This window comes from Aythya fuligula, chromosome 6, assembly GCF_009819795.1.
Source record: "Aythya fuligula isolate bAytFul2 chromosome 6, bAytFul2.pri, whole genome shotgun sequence".
NCBI lineage: Eukaryota > Metazoa > Chordata > Aves > Anseriformes > Anatidae > Aythya > Aythya fuligula.
This window is the reverse complement of record NC_045564.1, coordinates 13064947-13086784: the sequence shown is the minus strand read 5'-3', so window position 1 is coordinate 13086784 and position 21838 is coordinate 13064947. Positions and strand designations below refer to the sequence as shown.

At 41.7% G+C, this 21838-nt stretch overlaps 1 protein-coding gene across 1 annotated transcript in view; it reads left to right on the top strand.

Annotated features, from left to right (window-relative positions):
- The window catches only part of LOC116490624 (partitioning defective 3 homolog B-like), a 100926-nt gene that overhangs the window by 35477 nt on the left and 43611 nt on the right, over positions 1-21838 (top strand). Inside the window, exon 4 of the mRNA XM_032190003.1 lies at positions 17753-17888. Within this exon, the coding sequence (XP_032045894.1) occupies positions 17753-17888 (136 nt within the window). The remainder of the gene's footprint in view (positions 1-17752; positions 17889-21838) is intronic.

Sequence of the window (21838 nt, the reverse complement as noted above, 5' to 3'; positions counted from 1 at the left end):
TTGGGAGGGGTTGTGTTTTTAGTATAGTGAGGTTTTAGTGTGAATAGTCATGATTAACATTTAAAAGCTACTAACCATTGTTCTGTTATTTTCCCTGACCTCTGTGGGACCAGAAGTTTGGCTCTAATCTCTTCACAAATTTCAGAAATTCTTCAGCACGTGCAGTGGGAATCTCTCTGACTGAGTACAGAGCTGCTGCCTCAGAGTGCATTGCAGCCAGCATGCTGAGGCAGGGCTGTAGTGCGCTGTTTTCCAGACTGCTCTTCTGCTGGTGGCCAGTGTGGCCCTCTGATGGGGTTGGCTGGAAAACCCAGCTATGCCATCGTAGATGACAACAGCTTAGAGGTAGAAGAATAATATTATTGTTCTTTCTGTTCTTACAACATTGTTTGTCCTGAACCATGATGGATTTTCTCAAAAGAAATTTGCCTCCTGGCCTCAGTTGTATTCTGAGAGGTTTATATTATTGGAATATGCAGTTAAATAGCAGTAATTTAAGACTTTATTTATCTCTCAGGGTCACAAAGTAGACTGGTCCTGCACCAGGATTAAGGGGAAAGAATTTGGTTAGTGTGATGAGTTGTCCTTTTTTGCTGTCTCCAGAGCAGGACTGAAAAGCTTGCACCACTCTTTTCGTTGTGGTAAAGCACAAGTTGCCAGAGTGCTCTTCCCACCTAATCCTGCAACCACAACATAGATAGACTATCTGATGATCTGTCTGATAGGCATGACTTTGCCAAATCCAGACATATACTTGGGAGTGAAATACAGAGACTGAGGGCCTTGCATTTTCTCTATCGGCCCAAGTCCTGCAGGTGCTTTCTGTCCTGCAGTGGGGGATGCTGAGGAGTCAGACTGGAGGGACTGAAGAGAGAAGCTTCCTGTTGCAAAGCGGGATCTACAGAAACACAAACTAAAAGCTAGAGCACAAATACAGCTGGTCAAAGCCCAGTGCCTGTTTTAAGGACCATATCTTCTGTACTGAAGTGAGATACAGGTTGGAAACTACATTCTGGTTTCTAAGCTGCGTGCCCGCAGATCTGAGGGGGCCTTGCTCGGGGTAGGCCTCAAAGCCTCTCGTGGCGAGGGACGTGATGGCGAGTGGCTTTCTCTGTTCTGCTTTCCCTGGCAAATGTATTATATTCATGAATCAATTTTAATTGCTATCCCACGGGGAGCAGTGAATTAGATGGGAAAAAGGGTAATTTTGTGTAGTAATGGAGAGCATGCTTAAATGTAGAAAAATGAGGGAAAGAAAAATCTTATGGGCACTGTGGCTATGTCAGTGATAATGCGCCTCCATGGGGATTGCAAACAATGGCCAGTGCAGGAAAAATACAGCAGATAAAAGCAATCTCTCCTCCTGCTCCCAAATGTTGGTAGGCCACCTTGCTTTCCTCTCTGCAGGTGGGAAAGGTGTACAGAGCTGGGCTGGATACAAGATATCCTCCTTGCTCCCTCCTTGCTCCAGGAATAGCAGCTGGGATCCCCTTTTGGGCTCAGGTGACATGCTTATAAAGCTATGGATAGAGAAGTGGACTGATATTTTTCCTTCGCTGGCAATAGCAACTTTGGAGGCTGCATTCTCACAGGTATTCTGCATACACTTCTCTTCTTTCAGTTACCTTGCACCGAAGTTGCTTTGTGTGTTCGTATGGTAGCTCTGTCAAGTTGTTAGCTCTTTTAAGTCAGAATGCTAGTATACTGTTTATAGTGACTTCTTACAGAAGTGAAACTCAAAAACTAAAATTGTCTTTGCAGCCTGTATGGTTGTGATATATCTGCCACCTTCCTCAAATGCTAAGTACCACTGCCAGGCATCTTGCTGACCAGTGTTGTTTCCATATTGTCTTGTGTTCCCCACCTGCCTTTACTGTTTCCGTAATTTCTGTTGAGGGGGAACAGAGCTTTCCTTTTATTTTGCATCTGTGCAGGGCCTGTTGCACGGAGAGCCCTGTCTCTGACTGGGGCATTGCAGGGGTGTTTTGTCTGCAAGTATCCCAAAGGTGGTCTTGACAGATTTGAGGCCATCCGAAAAGTATGCAGAGATAAGGAGGATGCCTGTCAGAAGCTGGAGCGAGGCCACTCCAGCCTACAGCATTTAGCCTGGAGCTCACTGCAGATTTTGGGAAGGTCTTGTACCCTCATGTGTTTGCCTGACCTTTTAGAGGCAGACGTGTGCCTGTTTCCCCCGTGCTCCAAACCAGCCAGCTAATGGCCTGCTCCAATCCAAAGAGAACGTGCTTAGGTTAATGTTGATGTGTCCTGCTGAGAGCGCAGTACCATCCAAAAGAACTTCAAAGCCTGTTTTTCTGCAGGTCTGCCTTCAAAACACTATGCAAATATGTCCTGCAGCAATGCCAATTACTGACTCCTGGGAATATATCTCAGCAATGGTCACGCCCTCGTTTCAAAGGCAATATATGGGGCCATTATGTGAGCAAATACAGTGCATGTCAGTGAAAATCCATTGATGATGATGAATTTTGGTTGCTGTTGACTGCAGCCAGATACAGGATGGTGAGTAAGGGGTAAAACATTAACCCTTGAGCTCTGTTTTTTTGTTGTTGGTGGTTGTGTTTTTTTTTCTGTGAACAGGTCAGGGTTTCATAAGAGCTCAAGGAAAATACCAAAAAAAAAAAAAAAAAAAAAAAAAAAAAGCTGGAGATAAGTCTTAGGAAAGAAACAAAAAAGAAAGAGGCAAGGAAAGCAAAAAGAATTACCAAAAAGAAAAAAAAAAAATCCACCTTGGGGAGAAAAAATCAAATGAAAAGATTTTTAAAAGAGAAGAAATTAAGAAATGGTAAGAAAAGATTTTAAAAATATGAACAGTGCCAGGAGCTTCTTTGCAGAAGGTTTGTGTAGAGGAGAGTTAATTCAGGTTTGAAAAAGTCCAAGAGTTCTAGGGAAAGCTGAGTTGTTTGATTATTTTGAAACCTTCAAAGAGAAACATTACAGGGAAATTGTAGAAGAAAGTGCACTGCTAGAGTTACTCTTGATCTGCTGTAGGGTGTGTGTGTTTGTGTTTGAAAACACTGTCATGACACTAAAACAATAGTGACCTGATTTTGATTGATAAATTGAGTTAACCTATATGAATCTGAAACATTTCAAGATTTTATTTTAGTCTCTTCATTTTCGTAAGTTACTTCTGTTCAGATAATATGATACTGCTAGTGTGTCCCCTTCCAATAAAAAATGTAGAGTTACAGAGACATGTTGTCTGTAGATCAAGGTGCTATAAAATTTCCCTTCATTATTACAAATATCCTTTGGTGAAAATACAGGCAGCTCCAGCTCCTCTCATTTCCATAAGTTGTGGCTGCGATGTTTTGTATACTGACAGTGGAAACAGTGCCAGAACCAGCACAGGAATTGAATTGCAAAATATGGATGGATGGTGTTTTCCCTGCGTGCTCCCCTGGTTGATGGCACCAAACAAAGGAGTCTCCCTTGCTAACACACTCCGCCAATACCTGTGGTGAGCTGCAGGCTCCCGGCATACCGAGAGCAGGAGCTGCAGGAGGAGTCCAGCCCTGCCTTGCCCTGCAGCACCTCCCCGGAACCTTTGCCAGGGCCCCCTGAGAGCTTATTGCAGGGGTGACCCCAGGCCATGTCCTCAGCATCCACGAGGGTTGTTTTCTGTATTGATTGTGTTACAGAAGAGAGGCTGTGGAAGAAGAGCTTTGTTTCCTCATTCTTGACTCAGAAAGCATTTACCATTAACCACTGTCCCTTCCCCCTCCTCTCCCAGACCTTTGCTTCAATATTCACTTGTCAGCCTGGGCCTTGTTCCCCAGGGTGAGATTTCTCCCCGTTCCATAATGAGGAACAGGACCTCCGGCTGCTTCTATGAGTTGCCACCAAAACTGACGTTACAGCTGGGCCCGGCAGCAAGGATGGCAACGTGCAATAGGAACCATCCCACATGAGATTTAGATTAACTGCTCTTCCGTTTGGTTCTTGTAATGCTTCAGCAGCATGATCTGATTTGCTGTATTCACATAATCCATCATTAATTGTCTGACTTCGGAAACTAGGTTCTTCTGTAGCGGGTGGAGAGATGGGCTCCCCTGCGTTCAGAGCGGAGCCTCACATTCTCAGCTGCAGCTATTTTACTTCATTTATCTGTTTTTCCGCTTTCAGTGTGGTTTATTTTTTCAAGCATTCTGGCAGGAGGAGATGGGACAACAGCAATGCTTCCGTGAGAAATGTTACCGTGGAGGCTTACTTAGGCATAGAGGGAACTGCACAGTAGCCGCTGGCTGCAGACCTCTGGTTTTGGTGGCGACAGAGGAGAGGAGGAGCGGGTGTTGCGGCAGCATGCACTGACTGTCTCCTCCTCCCCTCTGAGGAAGCTGCTGCTGTCACTGCTCAGAGGATGCTTGTGAGGGACAGCTCTTGCACCCACGTGGCTCCATCCATAGTTTCAGCGACGGGAACAGGCTTCATGTTCTCAGCTCTCTCCTTTGGCCCAGCAGCGCAGGAGAGCAGGCAGGAGCGGCTCTCAGGAGCCAGGCTTGTTTCTGGGGCTTGTGGCAGAGAGCAGGGGCAAAGAGTTGCACAGAGGCCGGGCAGCCCACCTGCCTCCATCCCCCTGCACAAGAGGTGCAGCAGCTCTGCACCCCCTCCCTCCCCAGTCCTGGGCCTTCACTAATTGTCTCCCACAGCCTTAAAACTTCTCGTTATTTCCTGCCCTTTTGCCATTCCCCTCACCCAAGTCTTCTGAAAGCTCCACTGCCTCCCCCTGAAACCTGCTCTATCGTTGCTGAATTGCATTTTACCACCCCACAAATGAGAGCAAAATAAACTACTTTATCCTCCATCATTTGAGCAGCAAAATGCAATTTGCTGGTGTTGCTGCAGATCTTTGAGCCAGCTCTGGTCTGGAGACTTTTATCACTTTGCAATCTAATCTGCTGAATACCTCATGCGTTGGAAGAAAATGTGTTTTTTTAAAGACAAAAAAGGCTGTGTATTTAGCATGCGCAAGCCCATATGTCCTCATATTTCTCTGTATGTATGTACGTGCATCTATATAAATAAAAAATACATATAACACTTTGAAAGTCCACACCTAACTTGCTAATGTCAGCCGTGGTTGATAGACAGCTAAGTCAGACTCTTTTTATAGTCCATTTCTAAAATGAAACCATAAATTTTAAAGCCAGGCTTCATCATTGCAGAGAAAAAGCTTTTGCAGTCTATTGATGAAATATAACATTTGATAGGATTTATGAGGCCCAGATTCGGGAGGATCATTTGCAGAGCACTTAAAGCTGCTTTTTCCTGCCCTTTGCCTTCCCTCCTCCCAAACACACATACCAAAAAAAATCCATTAGTAATGAAAAATTATTAAGGAAGATTTTTCTTGATTCCATACAAATGTCAATTTGAGAGAGAAAAAGAGGCAGAAAACAGTTGCAGGAGGTTCTACAGTAGAGAGATCTCAGTAGAGCCAGGCTGATTGTACGAGAGGAATACTAACTTTTGCTAATAAACACACAGCGTGACTCTTTGCCGTAATGCAGTCATCTGTAATGTGTGCCTACATATTTTTAATAGCACTAGATGGATTTTATTTTTTGATCAGATAGAGATACTCACAAACCAGTCACAGAAAGTTAAAAATAAAAACGATACCCAGCTTCTTGGTATCTTGATAAAGTTTCCTTCTGTCTTGTATTACCAGAGTGATAATTTCAGAGGAAAAACATCTTCTGTAACTTGCGATCACAGTATCTGTCAAATGGTAGGAAATGAAGAAAACTGCCAGACAGTGTCAGATTTATTAACAGCTCTAAGAAAACCAAAATTAATGCATTTTCTCGTCTTTGATGGGTTGAAATGTCCATGTGCTGTACTTATCTTAATGGACAAGTGAAGGAAGTAGCACTCATCAATTAAGCCGCTCATTAAGCTGACTACAGCTTAATCTGGAGCACATGCAGGAGTGCTGCGAGCTCACCAGGCTGTGCCTCGGAGGTGGCTGTGGTGTGGTGGTTGTTGGGAGCGCTCACACCTTGGGAGCAAACCGGCTTTGTGCTGCCTTCGGGACCGGGAAGCAGGACTCGGTGCCAGGCACGAGCAGTGCTGGGGGGCGGGCTGGGGGTCAGTCATACAGCCCCCTACTGCTCCACTTGCCGCAGGAGCTGCAGGCCTGACTTCCACTGGAAAAACATGTTTCTGTCTGCTAATAACCAGGCTTCAACCATTTGGGTTGAAAATGCCTATGTAGGAGGTGTGCTGAAGCCGAATTTCTCTGGAACATGATGACAGCTGTTTTGGGGGGCTGGGAGGGAGGAGGCAAGGGGTTGGTTTGTCTGTGGAAAAGGTAAAAATAAGCAGCATATGATACTTTCAATAAGAAGCTGTAGTCTTCCCATCCTCTGGAACAGGGCCTTTATATTTAGGAAGGGAACACAGCCTAGTCTTATACCAGACTGTGCCTTTTGCCACCCCTTGAACGTTGACAATTTGACTAAATTATAAGATTTAGAGTACTTCCCACACACATGATGGAAACTTGGCTGCTGACTTCACCAAAAGCGCTAGTCCTGAGCTGCCAGCGCCTAGACGTGCTTTTCCAGCAGTAGGTTCTCCCGGCTGCAGGGACCAGGGAGGCTCCCGGCGCAGCAGAGAGCACCGAGGTGACCTGGGTATGATCAGTGTCCCCTTGCCATTGTGATCCACCTTAGGGGAGGGAAAGGGAAAGCCGAGGTGAATGCAAAATCCTAAGAAATGCCATGGAGGGGTAGGACAGGAATAGCTGGAGCAGCCCAGGGGATGGGGAGAATAAAAGACATGTATATAGGGAGGAGCTGGATCAGGGCAGCGTGGTTGGCAGTGAGTGTGTGCCTCAGAGTAAAGGGACGTCTTTTCTTGTGAGAGCTTGACCCTGTGAGCTTAATGCTCTGTTAACATGTAATACATGAACATATATACCCTGTTAATGTGTTATATATTGAAGCAGTGCAGAAAGGAAGAAGTGTTGTTGGGTGCCCCAAACCACCTGCAGCCTGATCGGTACTGGCAGACTGCTTTGTGAAAAGCTTCTGGGAGATGGTGCTCAAGGAGTGCTGGAAGGCGAGACGCTGACCTAGATGCATCGGGGAAGGTGCTAGAACAGCCCACGGGACGGGGATGCACTTATGTGAGAAGCTGGTAAGGGGCCAAGGAAACTGGCATCCTCAGCTGAAAGGTACGAAGGGAAAACTTCGGAACATCAGGGTGAGAACAGAGAATGAGCGCAGCGAGACAAAACACATGTGAGGGTTTGTAAGTTGTTTATCTAAACGCACCACTTGAAACCATATGAGCAAATGTAAACAGAGAAAATCAGAAGGTGCAGAACAGTGTTTCCTTTTTATTTGGGAAAAGAGAGAGGAATCATTCGGCAGGGCTAGGGATGGGCCTGAACCAGAACACTTGCTTCAGGGTGTTTGAGACATCCCAACCAAATGCAGAGATGCAGGCTTGCTCTTCCTCTTCCAGGTGAGATGTACGAGGAGGTGATTGTGTGTAGCTTGAAGATTCCATGACTTTGCCTTTTTTCTGTTTTAATTTAACATTTTTCAACCCAAATACTGAAAAGGAACAGTTCTTCACCTTCCATCTTCAACACCTGAAAATCTGCCCCCACCTCTCTGAGTGGAAAAGGGGGAGTCCTTTCAGAGAGGTGCGGTGCAGCTGCAGCCACAAGAGGAAGAAGCAAGAGAAGCTGCGCATGCCTGGAAGTCTGAGAGCTTCCATGGGCTGCAGAATAAAAAGTAATAAAGTTCCACTGCTAATTTAGGCCCTTGAGTGCAGAAATATTTCTCCGAAATACAGTTCAGCTTGTAAAATGTTTAATTCTGTTGATGTGGAGCTTGCGATGAAAGCTAGCTGAAGGGAATGTGCACTCCCCAGCCATCGCAAATGTGAGCAAAAATGCTGCGCTGTGCGGGGGAGAGGTGCCCGTGGAGGGGAGGGAGGTGCTGCTGGGGTAGGCAGGGTGGCCCTGAAGGCAGCAGAACTTTGCAAAATCCATCAACTGCTTCGGCATCTGGCAGGGTTTCTGTTGAGCAATAACCACAAGCTAAATTTGCCATTTATAATTCCTGAGAGAAGCTAGTGGTAACTGTTGTTTTGACTTTTGAGCGTGTTCCTGTGAAACTGCTCAGATCTCAGTTATCAGTTGGAAACGCTGCCCTATCAGAGAGCTAAAATGAATTTCCCATCAGGATTGTCCCCGTGATAAGGTCGTTACAAAATTTTTAGCCCCCTTGCACTACTACAGTGTAAGAAATATAATTAACAGTGTTCCTCTTGCACGTCTGTTCAATGCTTCATGTGTCATGCTAGTCTGTATTCAGAACAAGTGAACTCTGCATCGCTGTAGTGGAGTTAGGGTGTTCCAAGGAGTGCGTATGGCTTCTGCTCCCCTCTGTGAGAAGCTCCGTGTATTGTGAGCGTCATCCTAGCATGCTGAATAGTGCTTTTGTTTGCTGTGCCTTCAGCTCACGGATAGTAAGATACATGCGAAATAATTTAATTTGTTATCTTTGCTTTTCTTTAGCTTGTAGTTAGAACGTAAAATGTTTTCCTTATAAGGCTTCCATGCTTCACCTTGCATGTGCCAGTGGCTTAATAAGAACATCTGCTGTCTTTCTGTAGCAAATCCGATGATTTTTCTATGCACGTATATTCAGTTGTACATATAAATAGAATCCAGGCACTGTTAGATGCGTACGAAAGCGTACGTCAAATTGAAATGGTAACATATGAGGTTTTCTGTAGTTCATTTATGAAGTATCGAGTTAAAAACAAAGCTGTGAAGTAGCCAGAAAACTTTGCATTTCTGCAGCCAAAGGCATATGCTTGTACAGCCTAACCTAATTAGATCTCTGAGATATTCTTAGAATGGTCAGTGTTTCGTGTCTTGTATCATTGTCTGAGAGTTGCTTTTTCATTATAGTTGGGCTTTTACACAGCAGAACGTAGGAGAGCATTGCTCCAGATGTCTGGCTCCTTTTACTGATTTTGTTGCTGTCTACAGCAAAACTTGCATTTTAGCTCTACAGTGTAAATTCCCTTTGAATCTTTGGGAGCCCTTAAACAGTGCAGTAGTGGAGTACGTGTAAATGTCTACAAAGTACGGTGATTGGAGTGGCTAGGTTAAGAGGGCTAAAAAACAGTTCCAGCTGGAGAGCATTCTTGAGGTAAGCTCTAAATACGCTCCAAATTGTCAGCACACTACTCATGAAAAACACAAGAAACGACTCATCCTCAGTGTGCTTTGCTTCCTTTAATGTGCATAAGGATAGTGTAAATGGAAGCCAGTCAATTTTCAGCAGTTTGTGTAAAATAGTCCCTGGATTTTGCTTCCGTACTTCAGCCTTTGGGAATAAAGACATCACACTGGATTGTTACTCTAAGTATACCTGTGTGTATTTCTGTGAACACGCTATCTGTATTTCAGTAAGTATTGTGTATCTGTCCATTAATATTTATATCGAGCTGAGAGCTTTGGTTCTTGCAATTTTTAATAAACATTGATGGTGTTACTAGTTTATACAGAACATTCAATATGCTCCATCAAAATGGCAGCTCTAATTAGGTTCCTTGAATTAGCTAATGGATTTTGAGAAAGATAGCTTACAAAGCTCTTACAGCTGTCCAAGATATTCCTGCCATGGCAGAAAGACAAAAGGCCGCTGGAAGCTACAGACTTTAAGCTTTAGAAATGCAGCTGACAGTTAAAAAAGATAAATTACATTTGTATTTTTTTTCCCGTAAAGGTCCTAATACTGGATTAATGTTATCCTCCCAGCGATCATTTATTAGAAACACAAACAAACAAAAAAACCTTTGTAGTAAGGATGTGAATTGACTGAGTGCTATGACTTTCCCTGATGCTTTGTAGATGGTATAAATTAATTCATTTATTTATTTTAAAGCATAAACTTTATCAGTAACAGGATTACAGACACAGAGACTTCTGAATTGAGATTTGTACCTTATTTCTACCTGGGCCAGATATTATAAAAATGAACAACGTAGAGGATTAGTTGCTGCCATTCTGGTAATGACAGGAATTTTTTTGTTTGCAACAAAGAACCGAATATAGTCTCTTGTGTGAAACTTGGAGAGGTAATTTCTCAGAGAAAATGGATAGTTACTCTCGGCTTTGTAGTTTCCAACAAAGTGTGTTTTAGAACGTGGACAGCATCATCTGCTGCGAGCAAGTTCTTAGATCCTCGACTCTTCCCTCACAAGGGAGCGCAGAAATTAAGACTACGGTGAATTGTCACCTTCTCTCCCTCCTGCTTTTGCTTTGTGTGTGCTAAAGGGAATTCCAGAGGGACTCTTGAATGGCTAATTCATTGGAAGTCTGTAAAGTACTTATTATTTCAGCTTTAGCAGTAAGTTTAATAAACTGTAGTGCAAAAAAGCAAGAGTCTGCAAATGAAAAAACCTGGCTGCCAGTCGCAGGCAGGTGTGATAGCCATTAAGGAACAGAGCTACATTTCCACACAAGAGTTTAGCATTCAGCGTTTGCTTTGTTGAATTGTTAGAGCCACAGTAAATGGAGTTGGAGGGCTGAAAATCTGCGCTGTGTGTTGATGTGACCTATCTATTGTAAATATGCCAGCTGCTTTAGATCAGGGAAGTAAAATACCCCCTCCCAAGCCGTGTTGTAATACAAAGTGCCAAAAAAGGCAATTTAAGTACTTTGCCGTGTAAATCCAGAAGAAATTACCTTGGAGAGAAGGCCCTCAATTATGCCTCACACGTGACATCTGCATGATAGATAAAAGGCATAATTGATATCATCTTTAGTGAAGAAACCAGAAACTGTTGCATTGTCTAGAGGCTACTGAAAATACCAGGAAAATCTGTTTTTCATTATTTTCATTGTGTATTGTTTATAGAGAGTTTGGTTGTTGTCAGCAGCCGAGTCCCTAATCTCCCTGCTTTCCTAGCCCTTTGGAGACACGTGCACATCTCGGATCAACAAGACGGCAGTAAACTGGTCACATGCCAGGAGCAGGCATTGTCATTAACCAGCCTGAACTGTAAGGCGTCTTTTTTTATTAGTAGTTAGTCTGGTGATTGCTTTTTTGATGAGGCACAATACACTGAGTAGAAAAGAAAAAAATAATCTTTTCTGTGAAGTAAAGATGACAAACCGGCTGCTAACAAGAAAGTGTCCTTTCCTGTTTTCCTTTTTTTCTTTTTTCTTTCAATTTTTCCCTTCTTTTTTTTTTCCTTTCCTTTTTTCTTTTTCCTGTCTTCTTTTTCCTCATGTTTCTATTGGAGTAGCAAGTACCATTCTGTTGTTACAGTGAAGTTAAGCCTTAATGTGCCCATTTTGTTTCCCTAAAGCAAAGAACTAGGCTATACCTTTATTTCTGTCCAACTGTAGCCAGCTATAAATTATAAAGGGGGGCAAAAGAGATGAAAAATGACCTGGATTGGAAAGATGGTGCTCATCTGAATGTCTAGGCCATCTGCCATGACAAACAGGAAAAGGTGTTGTATGTCATTTGAAAGGACAGAAAAGGATGCTTTATGTCAAGCCACTGAGAAGTATTGTATAAACAGTTTGGAAAAACTGAAAGTGATACAAATCTGTTGGTCTCAATCCTCAAATAGTTCGGGTGAGGCTTCTGTAAACATATTAGGAGCTATTTGGGGGAAGAAAAGGTTAATGACACTGCTAATTCATATCGTGCAAGGCTCACTCTCCTTCTTTCTTCATAATGAGTCGGTAAGAATATCATCGTCTTTCTCTCCACTAAGCTCCTAATGTCAAGGGGTCAGTAGTGATGTTACAGGGTCAATAGGACTCGATTTACATTCAGACAAATGGTAGTCATGTGCTGCCCTAGGAGTCTTTGACCTTTTGGACATCAGTGGTTGTACTGCTTTTATGTTAGTCTGAAGAACTGAAAGGTGACAGCATATGTTATGCTGAGGGACAGTTATGACTTTGTTAAGTATTGTAAAGCAGATACAGAGTATCGGTAAAACAGACTCGGGAACTTCAGTGTACGAGTTAAATACACTCAAACAGATGTAAGTAGCTTCTTCTGGGTAGTTGGTTTTCCTGCAGTTTATTTGTGATTCCTGGCTTTGTATTTATGTACTTTCAGTTAGGGAGCTACATATCCATCTACATATCCATCTACTGCTTCTCAAGGCGGCCCATCTATGAGGGGCAGCCCTGTGTAAGTGGAACTGGGCTCAGCCTTCCTTCCAGCCACTTTGCACAGTTTCCAAATCAAATGTCCTGCTGGGGCCCCTTTTGTGTTGATAAAGTTCCTACTTGCATGTGCAGGGGGTATAGTCCTGCCCAGACCAAGAAAGCAAGCATTGCGGAGACCAGTGAAATGGTGTGCATGGATCCAGTGGCTAGAGAGGTACAGCTCTTAAAGCAGGATTCGCAGACCTCCAAGGTAATATCAGTGGTGCCACTTTCTGACAAGTCTTTTCTTGCAGTATCATTCACCCAAGTGCATATGAAAACAACAAATGTTCATTTCTTCCTAAACTTGCTCTCTCAGTGGCTGGCCGAGATGAAAGCTGAAATACTGTAGGATTATGTTCTTATCATCGATTTTCTTTTTATCGCTTGCCACCATTCCTTCTTACTGCTAAGGTTCAGAAATATCTTCATAAGCAACGTAATACTTTAGAGTAGGAAGACAAGGTCTGGAATTGAAAGAGTAACATACTTGAATATTTCTTTATTATAACTCCAGAATGAAAATTTTATCCTGAATGAAATATTCTCTTACATGCTCCTTTGGACTCCTTTGCATTGTATACCTGTGCAGACCAGTACGTTCCCTGCGGTATGTAACAGCTAGTTTGGGTTTATGGCAAACTGTGAATGGAAGATTGTCCCTTCTCTTGAGTCAGTGAATTAAGTTTTGTTTGTTAATGGAAATTACACTAAAAAACACTTTTTTTTTTTTCCACTTGGAAGCACAAGTAGTTTGTTTAAAGGCTGACAGTCAGCTGGGTGAAATCAGTGTTTGAAGTAAGTGGCTGGCAAAGTGGCCTGTGCAATATTAATGTGTTTAGGAAAACCACTGGAAACAAAATGTTTATTGCCTCTTTAAATGTATGTTTATATACAGCCTTAAGTGGTTCATCTTCGCCTGTACGTGCAACACTTGTTTTTAATTTTGTGCTATCTAGAGAGCTGCAGTTAAGAAGTCATTAATTTAAAAAATGACATTTTCAACCTGAATGATTGAAATCCAGATGAGCTACTCAAAGGAAGAATGGAGGGGAGATTTTATTGTGTAAAATCTGAGCCATACGTATTAAATACTGACGATAATCTTTTGATTCTTTGAAAAAAATAACTTGTCTGTCATATTGCAAACGTTATTGCTGTGGTGCTTGCTCATCTAGCTCTTCAGAGATAAAGAAGAAATAAAATTTCGTGGTCATATTTTGCATAGGATTAGAGATAGCTTGAAGATAACAGCTGTGCCAAAGCACAGTTTACACTTTGTTTTGGGACACCTATGCCAGCTGTATGGTTGGAGTGGCTGTTTCGCAGCGGTTCTCCTTGCGGTCACAGTGGTCAGAGTGAAACCTGTATTGGGACTTAGGCATATTCGGGGATAAGGCAGAAAAACGTGATTTGGGGCAGTTAATCTCGTCAGTTATACAGCCCCAGCAACCCAGGAATGATGAATGTTCAGACTTCTTTTTTCTTTCTTCCAAGCCAGAAGAAAGCTTTGGTTTGTAGGGCTTGTAACTGGCAAAACTACGGAATGGCTGGCAGGAAAGTGCTTTTTCCTCTTTTGATTGTTCTAGTAAGATAACTGCTATTATTGTTGTTGTTATTATTATTATTTCCATCAAAGGTCCTTGCAGTATGTGCAGCTTATTCAAACAACTGTTGAACTTCTCTTAAGATTGCTTGCTTGTGGCTTGGAAGTTTGGAGAGTTTTTGCTACTGTTTAAAATCAGCATCTCAGTCTTCACCAATCACCTTGTAAAGTTTCTCCAAGTCTTTTTTCCACACCTATGTGTTAGTTTAAAACTTCCACAAAAAGCTTTAGGGTCCATCCCACCACCACCTACTTCTAACTAGTCTCTGTAAGTATAGCACTGTTCTAGGAAATAGTTCTGAAACCAGTCACGAAATGCAAAGTGGATGCTTCTCGTACAGCTTTCTCATGGTGGTTGAGAAGTCCATGAGCAGGTTAACTGTTGGAGCCTGCAAGCACGCTAGGGAGAATGGCAAATGTGTCATTGCACGCTTCTCTGTCGACCATATACTGCAGGGAGCCATGTCAGAGGAGTGAGTTTTGCATGATACTGTGGATACCATGAGGACTGTAATATTTATGTCTCCTAAAGGAAGGAGCACTACATTAAATGTAAAGCTACTGTAAAAGAAATCCGTCTGCTGTACTTACTAGGCTGGGGAAAAGCTCCAATAAGTCTCCTTAATATAAATTGACTCTGATTGGAGTATTGTTTTTGTATTTCTTCTGTAAGTGCAGGTTCCTTTTCAGTATAAATAGTCATGCATCCCAAACATTTGAACTGGTATTCATTTACCAGCCCTGTCTGAGAACTGCTATCTGATCAAACCAATATTTTTTAATTATGTACTTATAGGCAGATGGGAGAATAGTTTACAGTCAATGTATGATCTTCTCTGCAAATCTTTGAAAATTGTGTTGTGTTTTTTTTTTTTTTTTTTAATATTGCCTTATCAGTTTCTTTTTTTTATTACTGATGACTTCATTCTGTTTGAATTCAATGCTTCAGTTTCTTTGGGGTAAACTAATAGATTATGTATGCGATATTTGCACAGTGCTGATTGAATTCATCTGGTGAGCTTGAATGTGGTTCATATATTCACATAATTGTCAGGAGCCAACTTGAAATTCAGAACTGTTTCACGAGCATTGCACAGGGCATCATATTCATCTCACATTACTCAGGAGTGGGTAAAACTTTCATGGTAAGCTAGATATGCAGGTCTTTCAAAAGCCAATGTCTTTTACATTTGTGCCTGTAAACAGTGATGGAGAAAAAAATGAGCCATTGAGCTCTAACTGTTTCCTGAAAAAATGAAGCTGACATTGCACTGATCGTCCCTTTTCTGATCTGTTACCCGCACCTTCCTCACAGATTTCTGATCTTGCTGGCCAATTCTGACCAGATTTGACAGATGATTAGATGTTCAAAGGATGCTAAATCAGGTAATTTTCATGAAAATAAGCAGCCTATTAGAGGGGTCCAGATGAACGCCCTTGCCCGGGAGAAGCGCGGCAGCATGAACTCAGTCCCATTATCGGACACCAGAGAACCCACAGGAGAGAAGCACAGGAAATCAGGCTTCACGGAGCTGCTTGTTTCCACAGAGATTATGCTTGTGTTTTCACACTAATCCAGATGGATAACTTTCCATGTGGTGCTATCTTTCATTCAAATGTTCCTACTCATTCTCATGGGGAGGTTTTGTACTTATTAATATGGCATGGCAGAGGTTTGCCAAAGAGTAAGCTGTCAGGCCCAATTTATATACACATATATATATATATATATATATATAACCTCTTCAGCCAAAATACCTGGAGGTAGAAAGGGGTGCAGTGGCTATCAGGCCACTGGTTGCAGATGCTAACACTGTTTGCAAAGAGCAGCAGGGAGCCGGCCCAGCTGGAACCAAACCTGCTGTGTTGCGTGTATTTCAGCATTTCCTTCTCTCAGCTAGTGCTGCTTTGGGTAATGATGCTGGCAAAGCAACAAGGATAGCATTGCACTTTGGGCCTTATCTGTATTTTAGCAGCCCTAATTAAACTCATTATCTGTAGTCACAAGTGAAGTCAGAGGATTTCACAGGTATTGTATTGCTTGTGAACTGTGGACCAAGCTTCACTGTTCTAAGTGATATCCCCCATTAGGTAGTCCTTAACTTGCGAACTGGAGGTGGTTCTCCACTATTTGACAAGAATCCATGCAAGGAACAGAGGCATTTATCTATGAAAAGAGTCTTGGGGAAAAAAGGAATATACTGTGGGCATGGTTGTTTTTTCAATAATCCACAAAGTTTGCGCAAGCTTTCTGCGCTGTCTTGGCAGATCATGAGAAAAACTTCCTCTGGAAGAGGTTGATAAGTCAGCTAGAGAAGCTTGAAACCTCTGGGGTTTTGTAGAGTAGAGGGGCTGGATAGCTTGGGATCCAGGAAAAGCGAGTAATTTGTTTGATTTTTTCATGGAAACATACTGATGCTGCCAGTAAACACTTCCAGTCCTGCATATTCAGTTGCATTTGCACTCTACATAGGATCTCTCGCCATTGGTAATTAACTTTGAACCTAATTTAGCCACCATTCTAGATTGCTATTAGGTATTAGAAACTACCTATTGAACTGATGGGTTTATGTTCAGTCTTCTCTGTGTGCTTTCCTAACTCAGTTTGCTATGCAAATCCTATAAAAGGCTTACCTAGATTCTGGCACACTCATAGTGGACTGCGGTATGACAAGATGCTCCACAGAGCTCATGAATAAGTTTGTATCTCTATAGCCCTTTGCTGGTGAGGCAGAGTTGAGGTTGCAAATTAAGAAAATATATGAATATGTGCTACACAAACAACAGTGTGAGTTTAGAAGTGGCTACAGATAAATTCTATAACAATTCCCTGTGAAAGTTTGTAAATGCTACTGAGCTATGTGGTCAGTATTTGCCCCAGCCTGGCCAGAGAAGGGCTGGAAATAGGTCTGGAGGAACATTTAATTTATTAATTTTCATGTGCCGGTATTTTATTTTATTAGAATTCCTAGGTGTTTTCAGTTTGTTTGTTTGTTTTTTTTTTTTTTTTAAGTCCTTTCAGGTATAGTGGCGTGAGCTTCCACAGTTGTGCAAGCCCAGCCGTAAGGTTTTGGAATGTTTATCAGGGTCAAAAAGCACAAAGACGAGCATGTGTTTAACTTGACAAACTAAACTCAGCTACCTTTACTAGGGCAGCTTGAAGCGTAGCCAGCGTAGAAGTGAGTCTTTGTTGGATTGCTGCTTAAATACTACCTTTAAAAAATGGAATCGAGATGTGGTACTTTGCTTTCCCATCTCTTGCCTGCCCTGTATTTTCGTAGATGATGTTTTAATTCTTTGTGTAATTGAGAGTAAGGTTGTTTTTTTGTTTGTCAGTTGTTTGGGGTTTTTTTTGTTTGTTTGTTTGCTTGTTTGTTTGTTTTGTTTTCTGTTTTTGTTGTGTGGGGTTTTCTTGGAGGTACAACTTTTTTCTTCGCTTCTCTATGAATATAGTCTATTCTTTACCTTGAACAAATGCAATTTTAGGGAAATTCCACATTTAGCGTGGGAGCAAAAGGAAACATTTTTCTGGCAGCTTATCATCATCATCATCATTATTATTAAAATATGATAGCCATTTATAGCTGCTCATAGGAATGTTAAAAGTTTCCTTGTGCTCCCCCATCTGTCTGCATCCATCTGTTGTCTCTTGTCTTGTACTGGAATTGTTAAGTTCTTTGGACAAGGATAGCATTTTTTAAAAATGTGGATCAAGTTCACAATTAGGAGCTGTATTCATACAAGAAGGCAAAAATATTGGTGATGTGAGCCTGTGGGCACTGTGCAAGTCAAGAGTCAAACAGTCACGATCCATTTGTCTCAGGTGTGGGAATTGTGTGTGCTCCCGTGGGTATCTGATACATGTTTAGATGTGTGTGTACATACGAGTGTTATTTACCATTTTTTATTTCTCTCAGTGGCTGTGCAGGTGGTGGGAATGCTGATCGTATCCAGAAGTTACGTAAGGAGTACCATCAGGCCAGGCGAGAGGGCTTACCCTTCTATGAGGACGACGAAGTAAGAACACAGCCGTCTGATTACGACCAGCATTGGGTAGGTCTACAATGTGCTGCAAAGTGTGCTTGCAGCATTCGGGGTTTGCAGAAGATGTCCATTTGTTTGTATTTTACAGAAAGCTTGTGTCGGCCTAACATGACTTGGGGGGATTTACAGAATTAGAGAAATCCTTAATGCCAGTTTCCCCCACCCCCAAAGAAAACACTGGTAACATGAAAACTTGGCTAAAAAATACCCTGCCTGTTCACTGTCTTTGATCTAGGCCCAGGTTTTCTCTCTCCTGAGGTGGTCCAAGATATGCAGTCCTTGCCAAACTTTGTCACATGTGGTAGCATCAAGGCTTTTCAGCAGGATTTATGGTATTCTGGCAGTTCATCCAGTGATTCCCTGGATTAATGACAGCATTAGAACAACAGGCTCTCACTGTGCTTAGCTGCAAAGTGACAGGGAGGAAATACAGGCATGTCTACCCCTGCCTTTCCTTCTGTACGTTGGACAATAGCAATCTGACCGTGACACATCCTCAGTCACCTTTATAAAGTGAAAAATGGAATAACTTATTCCTTCTCTGTCAAAGGGTCTTAAAATATTTTACTGCCATAGTAGAACTGTTAGAAATATGCTATTTTCTTGATTTTACACCCAGGAATTGCACTACATAGACACATATTATGTACCCTGCTAAAGAAGAGTAACCTGTGGTAGAACCTGAGATTAAGTCAAGAGTGCTGGATTTTTAATGCAACAGCTGTAATCTATGGGATGACAATTGTGGCACTCAGCTCTACCTGAGCAGACTTCAGAGTTGGACTCTGTCTCTTTAGAAGTAATTATAATCAGCAAGCATTCAAAAGCGTAACTCTGATACGATGCAATTTATGCTAAATTTGAAATTTTAGTTAAAAAAAGAGACAGAATTATGTTAAAAATCTTAAGAATCTAAATGCACCTGAGCTTTGAACTGACGTTTTTAATGTCCTCCAAACTATCAGTGCAAATGTTGAAGTGAAATCTTCAGTGATTGGGGTTATAGTCCAAAAAAATCCTGTGTGAGACTAGATTTTATTGCAATCACAGATACAGAGTGTTTTTACATAAATTAACATTTATATTTGTTCATTAGCCCCAAAAAGTTTTTGTATATATTATTCTCATTCAGGTACCCAAAATTTCACTTTCAGTAAAATAATCTTTCCTTAGAGTTGTTAACTTCAATCTACTGCCTTAAAATTTGTGGCCCAACTTTCCTGTTCTTCTTCTGAATAGCTTTTGTAAACCGAACTGAGAATATTCATCAAATGCTTCTTTCTGCTGAAATTGTATGGTGTGTGAAGTGTTCTGCCAGAGGCCCTAGACTGGCCCAGTGGTACCTCTTCAGCAGCCTGAGGTTTTTTACTTCTTATCTGAAACTGATAGTTTTATTAATCCTCAGAGGAGGCTGATATTTATGGTCCAGTGTTGTTTCCTAAGATTCACAAAGGTTTCTCCCAGGTAATCCTTTTTAAGCCTTTCCTATTAGGTATAATACCGTGAGATTACTGATTTCCAAAGCCTTGCTTTTCCTGTGAGGCAACTTGTCCTTAATCAGAGCCGCTGAAAGGGAGCTCTGAGTATCTCAATCTTGAATTGATAAATAATAGTGGCCAGGATTGTTTCTTTTTGTCCTTCAAATGCAGAATATTTTTAAACATTTTTTGTTGTGAGGAATTGTAGTCTGCTCAAAAATCAGAGTTTACCTTGAGGGCTTTAATACACTGAAGTTTGTTGCTGAAACAGTTGCTCTTGTTGAAGCGGTTTGCTCCCTCTTGACTCCTGGCTGAAACACTTGATTCTACTCTGACATATGGTTTTACCCTTAAAATGTATGTTACATCATTCAATTCAAGCAAAAATGAAGGAACAAAATTAGAATCAAAATATTCAAAAGAAAACAAATGTCTCAAAGCATCTTGCCAGAAGAGTCCTCAAGATATTTTACAAGCAATGTCATCTCACCCGCCTCAGGCTGCTGACCTTCAGCAGTACTGTGGTAACACAGATTGAACAGCAGCTGAATTTTTCCACCTTTACTCATCAGTGAAGAGACATCCTGGTGACTAATTGCATAATTGTAAATAAAAACTTACTCTAATCTTCAGGACGGAAGGTCTTTCTTCAAAGAGTCAAGAGACATCTGAGGAGGAGGAAAACCTTCTGGTATAATTTTTCTTGCTTCGCACAGGAGATAAGATCACCATAGAAGCTGCAGCTGGAAAGGAGATTGTGGGTCTCTGCATATATTTTTAATACTCAATTAGTTCTTCCTATGCTTTTGTCAGTCAGCTGTTTTACCTAAGCCAGCTTCTCTATATGATGTCTTTCTAACATACAGCAGCTGCTGTAATCGCTACTCACCATCTCCTGAAACATGCAGATAAGTTGGGAAGTTACAGAGGATAATCTGAGAAGACACTATCCTGTCACAAATCAACAGCCTCAGAAATGGACACGGGGTCTTGTCCTCCAAAAAGTATCTGAGAACTCATGAGGCGAGTTTCTCTCTGATAAAGCTGACATTGACAAGTGGCCTTTAGCTGACACTGTAATGGGACAGAATTTCTAATAGAAGGGGTATTTCTAACAATCTACTTTTTTTAAAGTGGGATAAATCAAGTTAAAGTGCAGAGCTGGTTGAAAAGCCAGCATTGTAAGGCAAAATGATCTCATGACAGGCAATTGGGATCCATAAATGTTTTAAAAATAAGGTCAAAAATTCATTTTAAATAGGCCTGCTATTCTCTCATCATCCATTCCCCACCCCCTGCATCCATTTTCCAGTCCTCTGCTGTTCTTCTCATCTGTTGCTGGATGAAATTTTTGCTCTTTTGTGCCTTCATTCTGGTCTCCCTTCCCCACAGTCTGTTCTTTTTCCTTTTGTAAGTAACTGAATAATTCAGTTTAGTGTGTCTCCATAAACAGACGCATGTATATAGCACTGTCTGTGCTATGGAGCCAGATCCTTTGAAATTAATTTCCAGTTCCTTTGTGTTTTGGTTTCTCACTGAGTTTTGCATCCCTTGGAATCCTCTACACCTGCTCCCGTCCCCCCTTCATTTCAGGTTCACAGCTAGGGTAAATGGTGAGCCCAGCTCTACAGGGTGGATCACAAGGGTTAAAGTAAACCTCGGTCAGAGGGTTAACCTAGTTAACCAAAGAACGGGCTTGTGGTGAGCATAAATACTGTTAAGGAAAAAGAGTGCCAGTTGTTGTCAGTACACTATGGGATTACCCTGAAATTTTCTGACACTCAGGATGTCTGCTGGGAAGCATCAGCTCAAGACAGAGTGCATACGTATTCATGTCCTAGCAGAACATCAGATAGTGAAAGCACTCATGAAAGTGTTCTGTACAAACCTAATCCTAAGGCCATTGGAGCCTACAGAGAGAATAGGTCTATGTGGTATTATCATATAGTGCAGTATCAGTCAGACCCTGAGAGAACCCTATAAGCAATAAGCTGCAAGAACTTAGCCAGTATCCCTAGGAGTTAGAGAGCATTTTCATGGAGCATTTTTTCAGGGCATTAGAGTCGTAGAGTCGTAACAGGTCATAAGAAATACCAAAGGAGCTGTGAAGACGAGCTGTAAATTTAGCATGTATGCTTTTATTTAAAGGCATTTAAATAATGAGAAATTAATCATCTATTTGAGGATTTACTTGGATGGTCTTACAGGCTCTGTACAAATTCAAGTTACTTAATACCAGTTCCTTCCTTCAGAGTGGCAGTAAATTCTTGAAATATTCTGTGTAATATACTTTCAAGAACTATGTGTAGCACAGGCCACATTGCAAATAATTCTTCACCTGTTAGTGACCACATCAGCTTCACTGTACCAAACTTTATGTTAAGTGGCTGTAAGAGCTGCTTTTTTATTTGCAAATGAGGTTTGTAAGTTGGTAAGTAGACTAAAGACATAAGAAAACCTGCTTCTGGATGCTAACTGAAC